Below are 17504 nucleotides of genomic sequence, written 5' to 3'. Positions count from 1 at the left end.
AATATCCCGAGTGTTGCGTAGCATTCTTTATCTTTCGCTGACACGGGAACAGGTGAGCAGTTGCAGCATTGCTATGTTTGGAAGCGGAGAGAGCGTCGGAAAATTTCACCGCAACTTCGTTCTCTGCATGAGCTATCGCAGTTTGTTCTAGCGGGTGTTTTCGAAAGAAAAAAAAAAAGGCAGCCATTGTCACATTGTGCTTTGACAAGAAACAATGCCGGCTTTTTCACCGAAGCTGTTGATTGCCAGCTGTGGTCACAACTTCGTGGGCTGCTCACACGTTCATAGATTCGGGATTATACCGTTTTATGTGTATCTTCATAATCTTATAAAACGGCGTAAGATGAAGGTGGCCTTGGTCACCGTCGTACATGTCTTGATAATAGTAGCGCAATTGGAGCTTGCTAAAGCGAGTGAGTAAATTTTAAGGGTTTTCCTATTACACGCTGTTTTTGTGTGTGTGTGAATGAACTTCATTCTTGCTACTAAAATTTTTTTCTGCACTTTGATTGATTAATATGTGGGGTTTAACGTCCCAAAACCACCATATGATTATGAAACACGCCGTAGTGGAGGGCTCCGAAAATTCCGACCACCTGGGGTTCTTTGACGTGCACCCAAATCTGAGCACACGAGCCTACAACATTTCCGCCTCCATCGAAAATGCAGCCACCTCAGCCAGGTTTTTTTCTTCGAAAGTAACATGAATGTCACGAGGAGTGTATCTTGATGCGCCAAAGCATACGCTAAAGGCTGGTTATATACTACTGATATCACGGATCCGTTGAATCGGTTATGTTTTGTCGTACACGTAGGGATAATTTGTTTTGGTCATAGCTATGTGACATGACACTGGCGAACAAGGGGCTTCGGTATGGACAAAGAAATGGAGAAGCCCTACCGAGGCACCTCACGGAAGCTGGGTATCACAAAGATATTCTGGGCTTGAATGTGAAAGACCAAATCTGTGAAGTGAAACCTAAGGCATTGTGTATGCTGGAGCGAAATACGTGCCCGTCGATGCTTTCTTTTACTTTTTCTCTCACTTGCTGTCATAAAGAACGCTAGCGTGATTGCAACAGGAATGTGACGTCAATATCAGGTGAGGTGACACAACTAAGTACGCTATTTCTCGTACAAAACAGCATGCAATGCTTTTTTTATCACTCGAACTTGTATGCTGCGCAAGTTTGACACTGATGGAGAAGGCGATATTTTCGAATCTTTTCAGTGAGATAATGGGAAAGATTATGAAGAAAGAGCCCCTACTGTCATGCTAAGGAATAAACAAGTGGAATTGCTAGGAGCTAATCTGTCCGCTTCATCTGTTAGGTGGACTTCAGTATAGAGGTTGGATTTTAGAAAATAAAACGCGTGTTTTAGACGCTGGAAATAGGCAGAAAAAAGTGTGTTCAAGCCACTAATATTTTCAGTCATCATCATCAGCCTGACTACGTGCACTGGAAGGCAAAGGCCTCTCCAATTATCCGCCAATTAACCCGGTCTTGTTCTTTCTGCTGCCAGGCTATACTTGCGTACGTTTTAATTTCATTGACCCACTTAAATTTCTGTCTCCACCTCGGGCTTATGCCTCCTCTTAGAATCTAGTCAGTTACCCTTAATGACCAGTGATTCTGCCTACGCGCTACGTGCGCGACCCAGGTTCATATCTTCTTGATTTCAACTATGATATTCTTAACCCCGGTTTGTTAGCCTGACGCTGATCTCCTCTCGTATCTTAAGGTTACACCTATCATTTTCTTTTCCATCACTCCCTGCGTCGTCCTTAATTAAAGCTGAGCCCTCCTTGTAATCCTCCATGTTTCTGCTCCGTAGGTAATTACCGGCAAGATGCAGCTGTTGCCTTCATCTTGAGGGTTAGTGGTAGATTACAATTCATGACTTCAAAATGTGACCCACTCCATTCTTATTCTTCTAGTTATTTCACTCTCGTGGTCCGGTTCCACGGTTGCTACCTGTCTTAAGGAGAAATATTCCTTCACGACTTCCAGCGTCTCTCTACATATCGCGAAGCGCTGTACATCTAGAGCAATAAATAAATTTTTTGGAGTTTAACATCTGAAACCCACGATATGTTTATGAGAGATGCCATAGTGAAGCGCTCCTGAAATTTCAACCACCTTGGGTTTTTTGACGTACACCAGAATCTAAGTACACGGGCCTTAACCATTTTCGTTTCCATCTTAAGAGAGACCACCATGGCCAGGATTCGATTCCGTGACCAGTCGAGAACCGTGACCCCAGACCACTATCACTGCTGTCAACATGTCAAGCAAAGGCAGAATAATTATCTTCCATCATCATCATTATCATCATATCTAATTATCTACACAACTAAAAACGAAGACGTGCGTCATATGTATCGACGACAGGAAAACAAAAAAAAAACAAAAAATTGTTTACGATGACAGAACAGACGCCAACATTCGAGCACAGCTATGAAATTGATTGTCCTTTGTCTCACACTGTTCACAGAACATGATCTCTTCATTTATTTCATAGCACGGTGAGTCAAGTGTCCGCTTTCGAATCAAGACGCTATTTGGTGCCTTTCTCTCAGGCATGACTGAGAAGGTCAGATCAAAAGGAAAAGGCAGGAACCCCTGCTATTAGCCAGATTGAAATGCGTATAGAGCTATTTGTTTTGCTGGCGGTGAACACACTAAAAAGTTAATTACGAACTAAACAACAAAAGCCGCGTAGGCATGACATGGTTATTGTTTTTTTTTTTTTGTAGTCACTCAGCTTTGTCTTGACGGCTCTCCGGAATGGGAAAACATTGTGAAAAAACCACAGGACACGCAGAAAAGGAACACACACAGCACACTCGGCGGTTTCGTATTCTCCAACTGCTCGTGCCATGGCGGTGCATGCTCGCCGGCGCACCTCACTGCACGCCTTGTAGCCATTGTTTTTCTTGAAATGGTTGTACCATAGAACTTATTCAATCTCTAGAGCGCTTAAAATAGTCAAATGACGCACGGCCACACGAACAGTAATTTAAAACTGCGTCTCGAAGCGCAACTTCTGGCTAAATAGTGATTTTACGGGTGCCAGTTTAGAAAAAAGAAACAGTCAATTATATTCGTTTGTAGGCATTTTAGGCCCAAGCCAAAAAACAAGCATTTATATGCACTATTATAGTGCTTCTTAACCTTTCATTCTTACTCACCTATCAAAGTGATACTTTAGTAGCGCCAGGAATAGAATAAGCATTTGCCTTAATTCCGGTGTCTGCCCCACCGCAGTGGTCTAGTGGCTAAAGTACTCGGCTGCTGACCCGCAGGTCGCGGGATCGAATCCCAGCTGCGGCGGCTGCATTTCCGATGGAGCCGGAAATGTTGTAGGCCCGTGTGCTCAGGTTTGAGTGCACGTTCAAGAACTCCAGGTGGTGGAAATTTCCGGAGCCCTCCACTACGGCGTCTCTCATAATGATATGGTGGTTTTGGGACTTTAGACCCCCCATATCAATCAAGTTCCGGTTTCTATTAATGACGTATGTGAGACCTATATATAGCGAGGGTGGTGAACGCATAATTTAGCTGCTGTTCATCAAGTACTACCAGGCTGATTGCCTACCGTTGCGTTATGCACTAAGGAGAGCCTCGTGCAGCACACAAAGAGAGTTTTGTGCGCAGTAAAGATTTTTAATAGCTGGCGTTGTTGCTGTGTTTCTATTCATCGATGTCTTTATTCGCTAGCATATCATGTTACACAGTGTGGTTGACCAGCTCAAATAAAATACACATAAAATAATAAACTGTGCTACAGTACACACTATCGGCTAAGTAGTATGGTTCCTCCTAGTGCGGCTTTTTTTCTCGGCCTTTCGTTTTATGACGTGCACAGCATGTAGTTAACTCAGAACAATAATGGCGACAATGCCTGCATTTTAATTGCCTGCATCTCTCTAAAATTACGAAGTACGCCTTAGTGGAACACTATAATAACTTTGACCTCCTGCGCTTCCTTGACGAACGTGTAAATTTATAGCTACACGAGTGTCCTGGCACTTCGGGAATCCAGCCCGTGTTCCTAAGCTTAGTGGCACGACAACTTGTCTGCTAATCTATCCAGGAGTGTGGCAATGATAGTCAATAAGGATAAAGGAAATCGCATATTAGGAACAATTTGAGAGCACCTCACAATTATCGTGTTCTTCGTGTAATTATAGATATATAAAAAAGAAGCTTTTTCATATTATTGTGCTCAGCATGGGCCGCAAGTGTTACGCCACGCAGTTAGAGTTATATTGAATTGACTAATCTTTTAAGACATTTTGAAGGTGCAGAATACGTAGCATAAAAAATGTTCAACTTCATAATCTCATAACTTTTTTACAGTGTCATTATTGTTGTAATGTAGTGACAATTATTCGCAAGCTCTTTTTATTATATCACACTGATCAAGACTAAATATTGGCATGTAACGTTAAACAGCTAAAGTGCCTTATTACATATTGTAGCCATTTTTGTATACTTTGCAAATCAGGGGTCGGGCGCTTTCCAAGTGAACTGATTCTAAATTTTCGCCCAAGCATTCCGGCGTTGTGGTGATGCAAATTTATTTCAAATTCAACTTTATTGAGGAGAAGAAACAGGCTGACATAGAAAGCGTGCCTACACTGATAACTTTTGCTTGCATTTCAAATACAGCTTGCACCTTCCATATTATCTCACGCCAAGTACAAGAAGAATGTATACATGCTTTATAGAAATTCCGTAACGTTTTCCCAACTTTCCAATTCCAAAATGTGCCATTCCTGGAACCTAGTTTCTACACCAACCACCGATATTTCTAACCTTGACACATCCCGTGAGACCTCATAATTGTAGCAATAATTTACATTTAGAGGTATCTGCATTTTTTTATTCGTGGATTTTTTGTATTCTCGAAGTGTTTCTGCTCTTGCCCTCACTCTAAAGCCCGGCAAGGGGCAAAATAAAATAAAGACTTAAAATAATTAAAAATAAACACAATGACACGCTATTACTCACATGCAGCTTGTTGCGAAAAAAAAAAGGTTTTCATTAACAATAAATTGCGCATTAGAGATGTTTTTGCGCACAACGAATATTCACACCACAAACAAATTTGACGAAGTGAGCGATGATTCACTCAGTTGTGTAAAAGAGGCGTTGGAGTTGCGTAAAAACTTTTCAAAGAATGCCTATTTATAAGAAGCATAGAACTAAAGCGTAAACCTAAAAATTCGTACAAATGATTTCACTGCAGCGTTCCTTGCGGCTGGGTTGTAACCGCCTTTCTTCGCATTGAACGGGTTTGACCGTAACCCAGAATATCCGAACTTTTTTTTAACAAACAAGAGTCAAACAGGAGCATACAGTATAGATCGGCTAGCCTAAAGTACATATATATAATAACAAACATAGTTATGGTCAATACTATGTTGGTCATGTTGACCACAGGGTGTCCTTCTGAGAGTGCTTCATATGTTCCCAGTGCACATTTAGCGCGAAAACGTAAACGGGAAATTCCTTTCGTTTGGAGAATAAAAGGAAGTTTCCAATGCTTTCTCGTGTTTTAAGCAAGATGATTACTACTTCTACCTGCCCATACCTAACATTTTTGGTGCGATATTTTGCTTACGTCAAAATATTTTGCGTGCATTTTGCGCACCCACGCAATCACATTAAGTGCATTAAAACAACGAACATAACAAAATAACAGCTGTGGTTTATTCAACTTTAGGAGTTTACATGGGCAGAGCGCAGGAAGACTTGTCTAGACTTGCAGGTGAGTACAGCTAACTTATAAGAACAATGTGACTCATGCTTCCTTGCCAAACGTAACAATTTCGCTTCTTTTATTTGATACGGTATCAGGATATGCTGGTGCTCAGGTAAGGCACCAGCTACCGCTGAGGCCTTGAACCGGTCGAGTGTAGAACCGTACATGCTCGAAGTTACGTATAAAGTACAGCTCTGACAATGGAACAAAGACACAGAAAAATACTGAGATGTATCAATAAACTTATTAAGCCAATCATACCGCCACAGAACGTATTATACACGATTGATTTATGTGTGGGGATATGTGAACGTATCATATACGGAAATAATGATGCCAACAAATAGGTTGTGTAGTACGCATTTTGAAGGAAATAATATTTTAGTGCAAAGCAACGCATGGACAGACAAAGAAGATGGTAGTGTTCGTGTGGTGCTTTGTGCTAAAATTTATTTCCTAAAGAAGCCATGGACCAGCAAGCCTAAGAAACCGTTTTGCTTCAAGATGCGTTAGGCAGCTGACGCGAGCATCATGCTTATCAAATATTGTGTACATTGCGGTCAACACAATGTGGTCGACAATCCTTCATTGTGCTTTCTCAATAGGTCGCCGTGCTTCCACGACCCGAATGATGCTTGTTAAAAGTGCAGTAAAATACGCTTTATCTAGAAGTTTATCTGATAGACCAAACATTAGCGTTCTCCTCACCTGCACGCTTTTAGAGCACCAAGAGTTAATTTATCATCAGTATTTCTTATGGTATTTTGTTAAAAGTGGTGTTATAAGTCTAGAGTGAGAGTTTTGTTGGCAACGCGAAATCCCTCGGTGTGACACAGTGAGAATTCAAGGGCGGCGTTCCGCTGGGCAGTGACTATGGGCCATGCTGGATGATCTAACAGCAACTATCCCGTGTTCTATATCCAAGTCTCATTATGAGTACTTTTAAGCTCAGTGAGTATTCGCTTCATCGTAATTTATATTTGAAGCACACATTGAGACGCAGTTTGGGTCGAATCGCATTCAACTTCGCCCACCTGATTTTTAGAAGTCCACCTTCATGCCTGAAAACGAGTGTTTGTGCAATTCACCTGCAGCTAAATGCTATCACTGAAGGCTGCAATTGAAATCAGGCTTCGTTTGTAGCGGGAGAAGTGCTAGTCAATCTAACCCATGCGATTGTTCACAACACGAGGTTCAGCAACAATTCAACAAGAAGAGAAATTGGCAAAGCATTACGTATTTCAGTCATTTGCGCAAGCTTAAATCTTGATTAAAGATTTGTAATTACATAGTGCACCATGAATACTCTAAAAAGTCGCGAACCAGGTATAATAAAAATAATAAAAGTAATATGTGTGTACGTCACGGTTTTATTTAGAGCCACTTGTATTTGACCCTGCATACCATGGAGCCGCCAACATTTTAATAAGAGATGTTTATCGAAAGCTAGCTGCAGGCACTAAAATAAAATCAAAACAGAAATAATGGTAGCGTAATGGCGGTATGTTCTAGAACATTATATTCAGTGCAGCATGCACTAATGTTTTGCTAAGCAGGTTATAGTTTAAAGTGTTCCTAGTAAAATAGGTTCACGCGAAAGCAAAAGTGGCGGAAAAGAATTAAGGAGTAGGATAAGAAACTAGCTGGTAACTGCTTCGAGTGTACGGTGGGGAGTGATGAAATGTTCTCTATGTCAATTTGAATTTCGAAATAAATAATACACAAATGCGTGATGAAACAGCTTGATATTGAGCTAAGGTAATGTAAAAAATCATTCCTTAGACATCAGATTACACAAACAGGTACCCAACTTTAGTAACCCAACTTTTATACTTGGTTGTGTTCTAGTGGATTATAACGCAGAAACTATCATCAACGTAGTTATGCATAAGAAAAATCGTCACTGGGTGCTCTTTGGTTCGTAATCTTGACTACCGAACAGTGTGAATTCGGTACACAACTAATAAAGAACACAGAAACACGGGACTAGTGCGACTCGCTACTAAGCGTTATTCAGAAGAGTTTCTTCTACTACATACACAGTCACAAGTGTAGCGCTTGCATGTGCTGAGGGGGAAAACTTTCAGGGAAAGCAGGGAAACTTTCCTCAATAAAATTTAGTTGTGAGTAGCGGTTGTGTGCCTCCATGTTTTTTTTTGTCGTGTATTTAATTCGTGCGATCCAGTTTCATTTCATTTCATTTCATTTTATTTCCTTAAAGACCCCTTGCAGGGCATTACATAAGGGGTGGGTACATGAAAATTGAGCAGAAAACAATCGTTTGTCCTAAAGTGAAAGATGATTAGTGATACTGGTTGTGAAGGTAGAAGTGTAAGTAATGGAAGGAATGTCGCCTGAAAGGCCATTCCAGGCAACTGCCGTGCGAGGAAAAAATGATGTTGAAAAAGTAACGGTGCGTGCACGTGGGCGTCCGACTTGAAGTGGATGATTAGTTCGTTGAGAGATGTACGCTGGGGGAACAAAATAAGGTGGCATGCGCATCGAGCTGTGAAAAAACTTATGAAATAACGAAAGACTGGCGATACGGCGGCGGAGGGAAAGGAGGGGCAGTTGAAGTTCTGCCTTTAGTGAAGATACGCTAACGTCATGGGAGTAAGAATTATTGATAAACCTAGCGGCACGGTTTTGAATACACTCAAGGGCGTCTTCAAGATAGGCCTGATGCGGGCTCCAGATTGGGGAAGCATATTCAAGTTTAGTTCTAACAAGGCTTTTGTAAGCTAATAATTTTACATTCGTAGGTGCGTTACGTAGATGACGTCGCAAGAATCCCAATGTTTTGTTTGCCGATGATATGACTCTCGTGATATGCAAACCCCATGAAAGATCGTTGCAGAGTGTGACCCCCAGATATTTAAAAGAATTAACAGTTTCAACTGGAATATTACTGATGGAATATAAAAAAACAAGTGGAGAATGGCGGCGGGTGAAGGATAAGGCTTTGCATTTGTGAGGGTTAAGTTCCATTAGCCAATCATCGCACCATTGTTTTACATTGTTAAGATCACTCTGTAGAGCGAATTGATCAGAAGCGTTACAAACAGTGTGGTAAATAATACAGTCGTCGGCAAGCATTCGGATTTTACAGGATACATGAGTTGGGAGATCGTTAATAAATATCAGGAATAAAATCGGGCCCAGAACCGACCCCTGCGGGACACCAGATGTTACAGGAAGTGACGTAGAGGTAGCATTGTTAACAAAGACAGCTTTAGTGCGGTTACTTAAAAATTCACGGATCCACTTTAGAACGTCGGGGTGTAGTTTAAGCGGGAAAGTTTCAACAGAAGGCGTTTATGTGGTACTTTATCGAATGCCTTCGCAAAGTCCAGGAATATGGCATCAGTCTGTACGTTAGAATCCAAGTTAATATGCAAGTCGTGCGAAAACATAGCCAGTTTCTAAAGTGTAAACATAGCCAGTGTTCTAAAGTGTAACCCGAAACTTTTTCAGCTTGCCGGGTCAGAAAACATCGCTGATTGGTAGTCGCGGTTCCCGAAAATACGTCAGTCAAGCAATATAAGACACGAGAAGTTATTGCTCTTGCTCTCTACAAATGATGGAAAGTACCTGAATGATCCCGCCATGTTTCCAAATTTTGAAAGATTGACTGAGTGAGCATTGTGAGCTGCGCACTTCCATTGGCCGTCGCGGGAGGCCGCCAGGGGCCACTCGAGATTTTCGCGTTCAAAGCAAAACAAGCCAAACTGCTCAAGATAATGATGCATAATGGCGCGTGATGTAACTTTCTTCCTCGGTGCCATCCTTCCTTGCATTAGCTCCAGCGTGCTCATGGGGGCGAGAGAACAAATAAATCAATTACGCCGTGCAACAAATCTGTTGTAACTGTGCTCGTACATGAACGATTCTAATTAAATGTTTGTGGCGGTTGATTTGACAGGAACTAAACTCGTTTAATGAAGACATTCGACGTTTGCTTGAAAACGCGTCGCGGGGCTCTTTTACGGTAGTTTGAAATGTCATGTCCGCTTTTTAATGAAAATATTTATAGGGTGGCGAGGAAAGCACAGGCAAGAAGATTCAACTGTTTCAGAGGCTGGAGAGAAAAAACAGAGTAAGTATTTATACCTGTGATGTTTGTTAAGCTATAAAAACTAAGCTGCAATACCTAACTGAAGTAACACTGACTTTAAATAAACTCGCGTCTTATCGTTCAGGCTCTTAGAGCACTATTGGTGCCCGATAAACTTTAGAATTTTAAACAATAGGAACGAATGAAGGAAGTCACAAGAAACATATTAAGATGTAGAAATGTCATAAGAAAACTTGTTATACATGATATCATGTAAGCAAGATGAACAACTTAATATTGAACTAATATTAGTATCTAGGGTTCCACCTCCCAAAACCAAGATATGATCACGAGGGACGCCGTAGTGAAGGGCTACGGAAATTTTGATTATCCGCGTTCCTAAACGTGTGCACTGTCATTGCACAGTAAAGTGTTTACTATTTCAACTCCATGAAAATGCTATCTCACAGCGACCGAAGTCGAACAGCTGAACACCATATATATATATGTGACGCTATGATGAATGGCAGACGTGGCCCGGCTCATACTCCATGTTTATTCTATTCTCTACTTCTTCTTCATCTACTTCTCCCAACAATCGCTTCATACGTCATATATATATATATATATATATATATATATATATATATATATATATATATATATATATATATATATATATATATATATATATATATATATATATATATAGTCACTGCTTCACGTAGGAGGACTTAGTGATTAACTTATACGCTTTATTCACTTTCGGCGGACATTAATTAGCAATTTTCGCATATATGAACTGTCATCGGCCTAGTCGCGCATATAATGACTGCACTTCAAACGCGTGTTTACAGGAGTGCGAGGAACGCGAACGCTCGTAGATAAAGTCCTGGCAAAGCCTTGGGGGAAAAAAGACCACGGTACGTATGAAGAGCTGCGATGTCTCTTTGAACTATGATGAAGCTGTAGTAAATAACTGGTGTTGAGCTCACTTCGTATCAGACCGTGTTATTGGTTACGTCTCTTCCAATAATTAGTTTATGCAGGTGAACTGAGTGACAGTGGAGTTATGAATACAAGCCAACAATAAAATAAATATAATAAAAAGCAGTCTTTCTAGATTTCAAGGTATACAACACCACTCTACACATCCATAACCAAATTGCTACAGTTAAATGGCTATTCTGGATGCTATATTTGTGGTTGGTTTTTGTGTTTAAATAGTGCCGTCAAAACAATTATTTGTGTAATTGCGTTACATTTAACGCATGTTTGTAGGGCGTGAAGAAACCCTCAGGATAACCTACGAAGGAACGCGAGAACCTTCGACAAAACAATCGAGTAAGTATAAAGAGCAGTGACGCTTTTTTTTTATATTAATTGACTACAATGCCTTAGTCAAGTAACAGGGACTTCATGCGAAAGCGTGCTTATTGTTTAGACCTTTAACGACAAGAAAAATATTAAGGCAGCTTCATACCAAGACTGCAATTCTGAAGAAAAAAAAAACTCTAGGCGTGCGCGGAACGCGCAGCGCTGTTATACAGTGAAAGCTAGAAGCACGGACTTTCAGAGCGTTTCCCTTTTTGTAACACTCTTTCGGCATAGCTGCTGCTAGCACACTTGCAGGGTACCCAACGTGCTATAAATAATTCTGTAGAAGGCATTCACTATGCCGTTCTTCGTCCCTCTTGGGAGAAGCGTGGTACCCGGTGAACACTTTCAAGGAATTTTGTGAAAGTTTTTAGATGCAAACCATCTTATGGTCGTGCTGGATTCGCTGTGGGGCGTCACCACTTTACAGCGCATGCATTGTAAAGGGTAGAAATTTGATGGTAGGTACGGCGGCTTGTCTTTAGGGTAGCTGGCTCCATGCCATCGTCCACATAGCCGATCTGCACCAGTGAGGGGACGCGTTAATAAGAGAGAAAGAACGAAGGTTTATTTACATGATAGTTGAAAGATAGGAACTGCACAGAGATTCAGAAGATTCCTCATTACGTACAACAGAGAGTCAGTTCATGAATCAGCTCATGATTCCGCTCATGATTCTGCACACATTTACAAACTTCTTCATCTTTTATAGCCCGCAGTCTCCTTACACGGAGGTCCGAAAAAGGCGGTGAGCACTCTCGCCACAAACCAGGTGATGAAGTCTGAATGGTCTACCCATTAGAAAGGATTGAGATATTGCACCACTCAGCTGCTTGGCAAAAAGGTCCAATGGTAGCACGAGCACACCACACAATGACGCACCCGGCCCCCGCCTTGAAGGCACCGCAGGGCAAGGAGGTAGAGTCCAGAGTGGGAAGGTTGAGCTCCTCCGGGTAGATGGCCACTGACCCGAACGGCAGCAGCGGTCCATGGCTGCTTTCAGCTACAGGCTTCCAGAACTCTTTCGAACCTGGCAGTCCAAACGCTCGATCCTGGGGACAGCTTCTTCGACGTCTTCCCACGCTTCAGGACTGATGGTGCTTTTGTGACGATTTCACGTTGGCGATGACAATAGCCTAATCAAGAGGTTGAAATAATGAGACCAGCCACAGTGGCATAGTCCCACGCTATTCGAACCCGTTCAACAAAAGGCTTGTCTCGCGAAGCTTTCGTTGACACCCGTCTGCTACCTGGAACATCTACAGGACAGCGTCTTGCAGCCTGGGCACCGATGGGGTTGAGAGCATCCGTAGCAGAGAAGCTTACGCACAATGCCGTCTGTCCAGATGAACTGCCGGGCCAAACCTAACAGCGTACCCTTCCCCCTCTCTTGTTCAACGATAAAAATTCGTAGCGTGTGCGTTAACTAAAAGCGAACTGCGGGTATCTGTGTCAAGTCGGAGTTTTCTGTCTCTCTTTGCTAGTTAGCAGCGACTGGCCCGTTCCAGTAGGAAACACCAGCGGTCAATTACTGCGTGTTTTGTGCCTCCCCAGGTTTCTGCCCTGTGCAACACCGCGATGAACGCCAGCGTCAATGTTGGCGCCAGTGTCGCCGCACCCTTTCAGCTTTCGCTCCAAAATGAAGTGCGGGGACGGGCAGCCTTCTTCGTTTCTCTTCGGTGTACCTTTACAGCGAAAGCTGTTAAGAGATCACAGCAAGGGTCACGTACGCCTTAGTTGTCCACCACCACCACCGTCAGTAGCCACTATCGCATGAAATAGTAAAAAACAACACTAAGTAAACCAAAACACCGATGACACAATTGTAATCGAACCTGGGTCTCCTGCGGGTCACCACAATACTCTACCCCAGAGCCACGCCGTTTTTTTTTTGCTTTATCACCTGTTTCCAGACACTATGTAAAAGCACAATAACGTAAAGGTCCCGAAAACAAGTGGTGGCAGTCCTACTGAATAGACACTAGCTTCAAGATTCCTTGAGAGCTGTCAGGGGTTCCAACCTAGACAACCACTCAGGAACAGACTCCTGCGTTTTCGTAAGTTCTACAAACTTCGCCATGCACTCTCGAAAGTACATTCTTGTGGGTCGTGCATTTGAATCACTGAGAAATCTTGCCATACGGGCTTGCAATAAACTGTGGAGGCCTGTTAACATTATTAGGTAAAATTGCAAACTATTCTCTTTCTCGATAGGTAGAAATTGGATATGTGTGGGCCTAGCGGGAATTCCTTTTTGATTGTCTTCTGCAATACATCCCAAAATACACTCACCCCCAGCAATGCAAAAAACGTGTTCAATATTTTTTGGCCTAATACAAATGCGTCGGTTTGACTGCAGCAGAATTGAAGCACCATCGTGGTTCTGTGTCTGTGTCTCTCACAGAGCCATGCTGGTGCTTAAAAGTCTGTTGCAAACTGGCCTTAGGCAGGCTTTATGCCGGGAAAGGAATCGCTTTAACATGAGTAATAAAGCGTTTCAAAACAGCAAAGCAATAACCAGGTGCTCCAACCGATTACATAACCAAAGCAATAACCAATGCTTCAACCAATTACAAAAGTTGCAGGCATAATTCTTCGCCTTCGTCAGCCACAGCATAAAAGAATTGCACAAATTCCTTGGAAGTATGGAGGGGGTACTACGAGGAATGGCGAAAGATGGCACAGTGAGTTCCTCCCCACCACACAAAAATTCAGATGATTTATGGCGAAGTGGGTACTCTGCAGATGTGCTTGTAGCAATTACCCTAAGAGTGTTTAACAACGGCTCTGAAAGGGTGCTCTTCCAGCTTTTGTTGTGACTGTGCTGTGCGTTCCACACAGGCCTGGCGTTTCTTTTCACCCTCTTTCTTTCTTTTTCTTACCTTTTGTTTCTTTCATTCTGTCTTTGCTATTTCACTGCAATATGGATTTATTTATTTATTTCTGTCTCTTTCTCTCTCTCGCCTTTTCCTTCCTTTTTACTTTCTTTGTTTGCTCCTTTCATTTGTTTGTTTTTCTATTTCCTAGCTACTACCACTTACTAGCCGCGACAAAGTTTAGTGGGGAAGCTCCTTAGGTCAAGCCATGTCGGCTCTTCACCGGCGTGGAACACTATACATATTCTATATTCATACGGATGTCCACATGGATATCCATATGGACATTTCAACACCATATGCACATGGTGATAATTAAACAACTTTGTATATACATCACACACGCTGTCACGTCTTTGTATGATTGAGAGGAAAATGTATGGGGTTGAATGATTCTCCGGAGCTTCGCCCACTCGTCACCAATCACTTTGTGGATATGCTGTGAAATGTTTTGGCACTTCTCTCTCTTGAACTGTGCTTTCGTCGAAAGCAAAATTCAGGATGATCGCGAGAACCGATACATCATTAAGCAGGTATCAATAAATGTGACCCAGACAACTATTATAATATTATAAACAAAATAAATAATTTAGACATAAGTAATGCCCAGACAATGTGTTAAACTTCTATTCTAGGGGGGCCAAGACATCTCGTTGGAAAACCTGGGGGATATTATGTCGGTGAGTACTTACTCGAGCTCCTTGAAAGTGAATACTCTTTCGATACATTTGCGCTGCAACTCATAATCTACCGATGACTGGAAGCACTGTATATCTTGATCCATTGCTGTTTACTGTGTTGGAATGATGCTCGTGGAACTTTTGTATAAAACGTTCCAAGGCAAAAAATATTTTTGTACTCTCCCCTATTTATTCGTAAAAATAACATCTTTATCTTAACAAAAGTAAGAACACCGCTATTACGTCAAGTCCAAGCGTATGCAAACAGGACCTTCACCCTCTGTGTTTTTCTTACTTGTGAGGTTGAACGTGTCAATACTACCACGTTATTAGGAGGCGCACATCCAGGGGGCTGCTTGAAAAATTTTGACCACTTAGCATTCATTAAGGTGCACCTTAATCTATTTACACAGATCTTGAGCATAGCACTCAGTAAAAAAAACGAGAATGATCATACCGTACTGAACGTAAGAACCGGGAGACACCATTGCCAGAATATGGCATCTTTTCACCAGGTTACAGTCTTTGAGGGGTTCAACTCAACTGCAGAACTGGCAAAGACTGCCTCATGACTGGGCTTTTTTGGTCGGCTGCAGCTGAATCTTCAATCACGTCCGCCACAGCAAGATAATATCATCGTCAGCCGGGTGTGCGTTAGAGATAACGGGTGCTCTGAATGTCATACTTGGGGCCCTTTGGTAGACAAACCGACTCGTCGAACGGCGCCACCTCGCGATGAGAAGCATATCAGGAAAGCTGCAATTATCTGATGCGCTCGTTTCTTTGTCGACACAGCTGAATGAATCCAACGAGGAAATAAGTCAAGAGAAGCATCATCGACGATATCTGTTGGTTTTCACTGATATACTAATTTTGATGGAAATCAATATAACTAGCTTGGATCAAAACGCACTCTCCCCGTCGGAGGGGCTAGAAACCCCAACCTTCGAATTAAGAGTACCCGGCTATGTTAAAATATATACGCATGCAAGGCCTTCCTCCCACCACTTTGGGTACTGTAATGCAATTTCTTTCCGTATCAATTTTTATTGCTTTCTTGTACGAAACACAAGAGAGAGACAGAGAGAGCGAGAGAGAGAGATAAAGATGCAAGGAACGGCAGGGAGAATAAATAGACACACATCCAGTTTGCTACCCTGCACTAGGGAAGGGATGAAGGAGAGAAAAGAAACAAGAGGATGTTGGGGGCTGAAGGCCTATAGGCTGACAAAGGACCAATTACCTTTGCATACATTTCTTACTGCACAAACATTTGTACAGTAATCAAGCTTGATTTAAAAAACAGACTAAAGATAGCTTTCTCGGCACCTACACTACCATGAGCAAAAGTAGCAATAGAGAAAATACCTCACATAAACATTTCATGTTACACTGAATCTGGCGCTGGCTATACAAATCTAGTACTTAACATGCGTAAGTAACGATCACGCGAAATAGATTGGTCTTGAACGTTAGGGGCACGAGATTCACAACATTCTCGTGGTGAATCAGATACATTCAGTGCAAATTTACATCGCTGAACTACTGCCACTGCTCGCTTTAGTACTTTTAATGAACGATCAAACCATTTGTTTTTCCGCATTAGCACTTTTCTAGTCATGTACCTAGAGGTATTATGTACAATCAAAACTGAGCTTTGGTTGTAACATTTTTATTAGGTTAAATTTGTTCATTTCAGTGCGTATAGTCCCTGCAAGTATGGAACAGGCATGCAGCGAGTGACTGAAGACATTGTTAGATGCTACAGTGGCACGTGAGAGACCTGAAGTGCTGAATCGAACCCATCTTTCATTTTGTATTCGAGAGTATGATCTTGATAACTTTACGACATCCCACAAGCTGCCGCCACTGAGTGCAAAGACAACTTCTGTAGCGCGATGCTGCGTCACTGCATGTCCCTATTGTTCCAATGAAGATGCGCGCACTGTTGCATGTTCTTTGAACATTTTCATGATGTGTCAAATTTATAATCGCAACCTGTTTATCTTTTTTTCTTGGGTGTGTGCACATATCAGGCAATGAACCGAGATGGAAACTGTGGAAGCAATACAAAAAACGTGGAAGACAAGGTGCGTAGAGCCAACCATGTTCCTATAGAGAAATTGTGAAATACACAAATGTGGAAAATACTGTCTTTAAATGAAACAAACGTATGTCGTGGCGTGCTGGGTTAAAAATGATTTTACTCATACTTATTTCGCCTTCTGATGGCCTCACGCTTCTGCGCATTAAGTGGGCGTAGCCGTTACTTTCACAGCCGTGTTCACAAAAGTAACTTTCAGCGAGAAGGAACGATTTTTCAGTAGTAATCACCTTATCTCTGAGTCAAACCACCAGAAAGGTGTGATCAAATATAAAATGTTTAAATAGAATTTCGCGAATTCCTTAAATGATGCTTAGAACTAAACTGGTGCTGAGAGATCGAGGGAGATGTAAGATTGGGACACTCACTTTGGCATTTTGTCACCATCGATGAATTCTGTAATATGTTTCAGGGCAGCGGACCAGCTTGACACCGACAGGTCCTGCAGGAAAAGAGAATGAAACAGGGATTGATGGTAAGTGAAGCTTCCAGCTGCAGTGAAATTGAATCTTGTTAAAGCGTGCGCACATAATCATCTAACTCCTATAACGTTGCGATTTTCTTGTGACTTCATGCTGCGTTCGGGTGGTTGTTAGTTGTTCCTTTCATAAGAGTGACTCAGTTCTGTTTTGCAGCACCAA

At 42.0% G+C, this 17504-nt stretch overlaps 1 protein-coding gene across 1 annotated transcript in view; it reads left to right on the top strand.

The window, feature by feature from the left end:
- Window positions 1-262: 262 nt before the first annotated feature.
- The window catches only part of LOC119167862 (uncharacterized), a 32508-nt gene continuing 15266 nt past the window's right edge, over window positions 263-17504 (top strand). Inside the window, exons 1-8 of the mRNA XM_075867423.1 lie at window positions 263-413; window positions 5734-5778; window positions 9806-9868; window positions 10684-10749; window positions 11108-11170; window positions 14715-14759; window positions 16796-16849; window positions 17276-17338. Coding sequence (XP_075723538.1) covers window positions 344-413; window positions 5734-5778; window positions 9806-9868; window positions 10684-10749; window positions 11108-11170; window positions 14715-14759; window positions 16796-16849; window positions 17276-17338 — 469 coding nt within the window. The 5' untranslated portion in view covers window positions 263-343. The remainder of the gene's footprint in view (window positions 414-5733; window positions 5779-9805; window positions 9869-10683; window positions 10750-11107; window positions 11171-14714; window positions 14760-16795; window positions 16850-17275; window positions 17339-17504) is intronic.

The sequence above is a fragment of the Rhipicephalus microplus genome, chromosome 6 (assembly GCF_043290135.1).
Source record: "Rhipicephalus microplus isolate Deutch F79 chromosome 6, USDA_Rmic, whole genome shotgun sequence".
NCBI lineage: Eukaryota > Metazoa > Arthropoda > Arachnida > Ixodida > Ixodidae > Rhipicephalus > Rhipicephalus microplus.
This window is presented reverse-complemented; position numbering and strand designations above follow the sequence as displayed.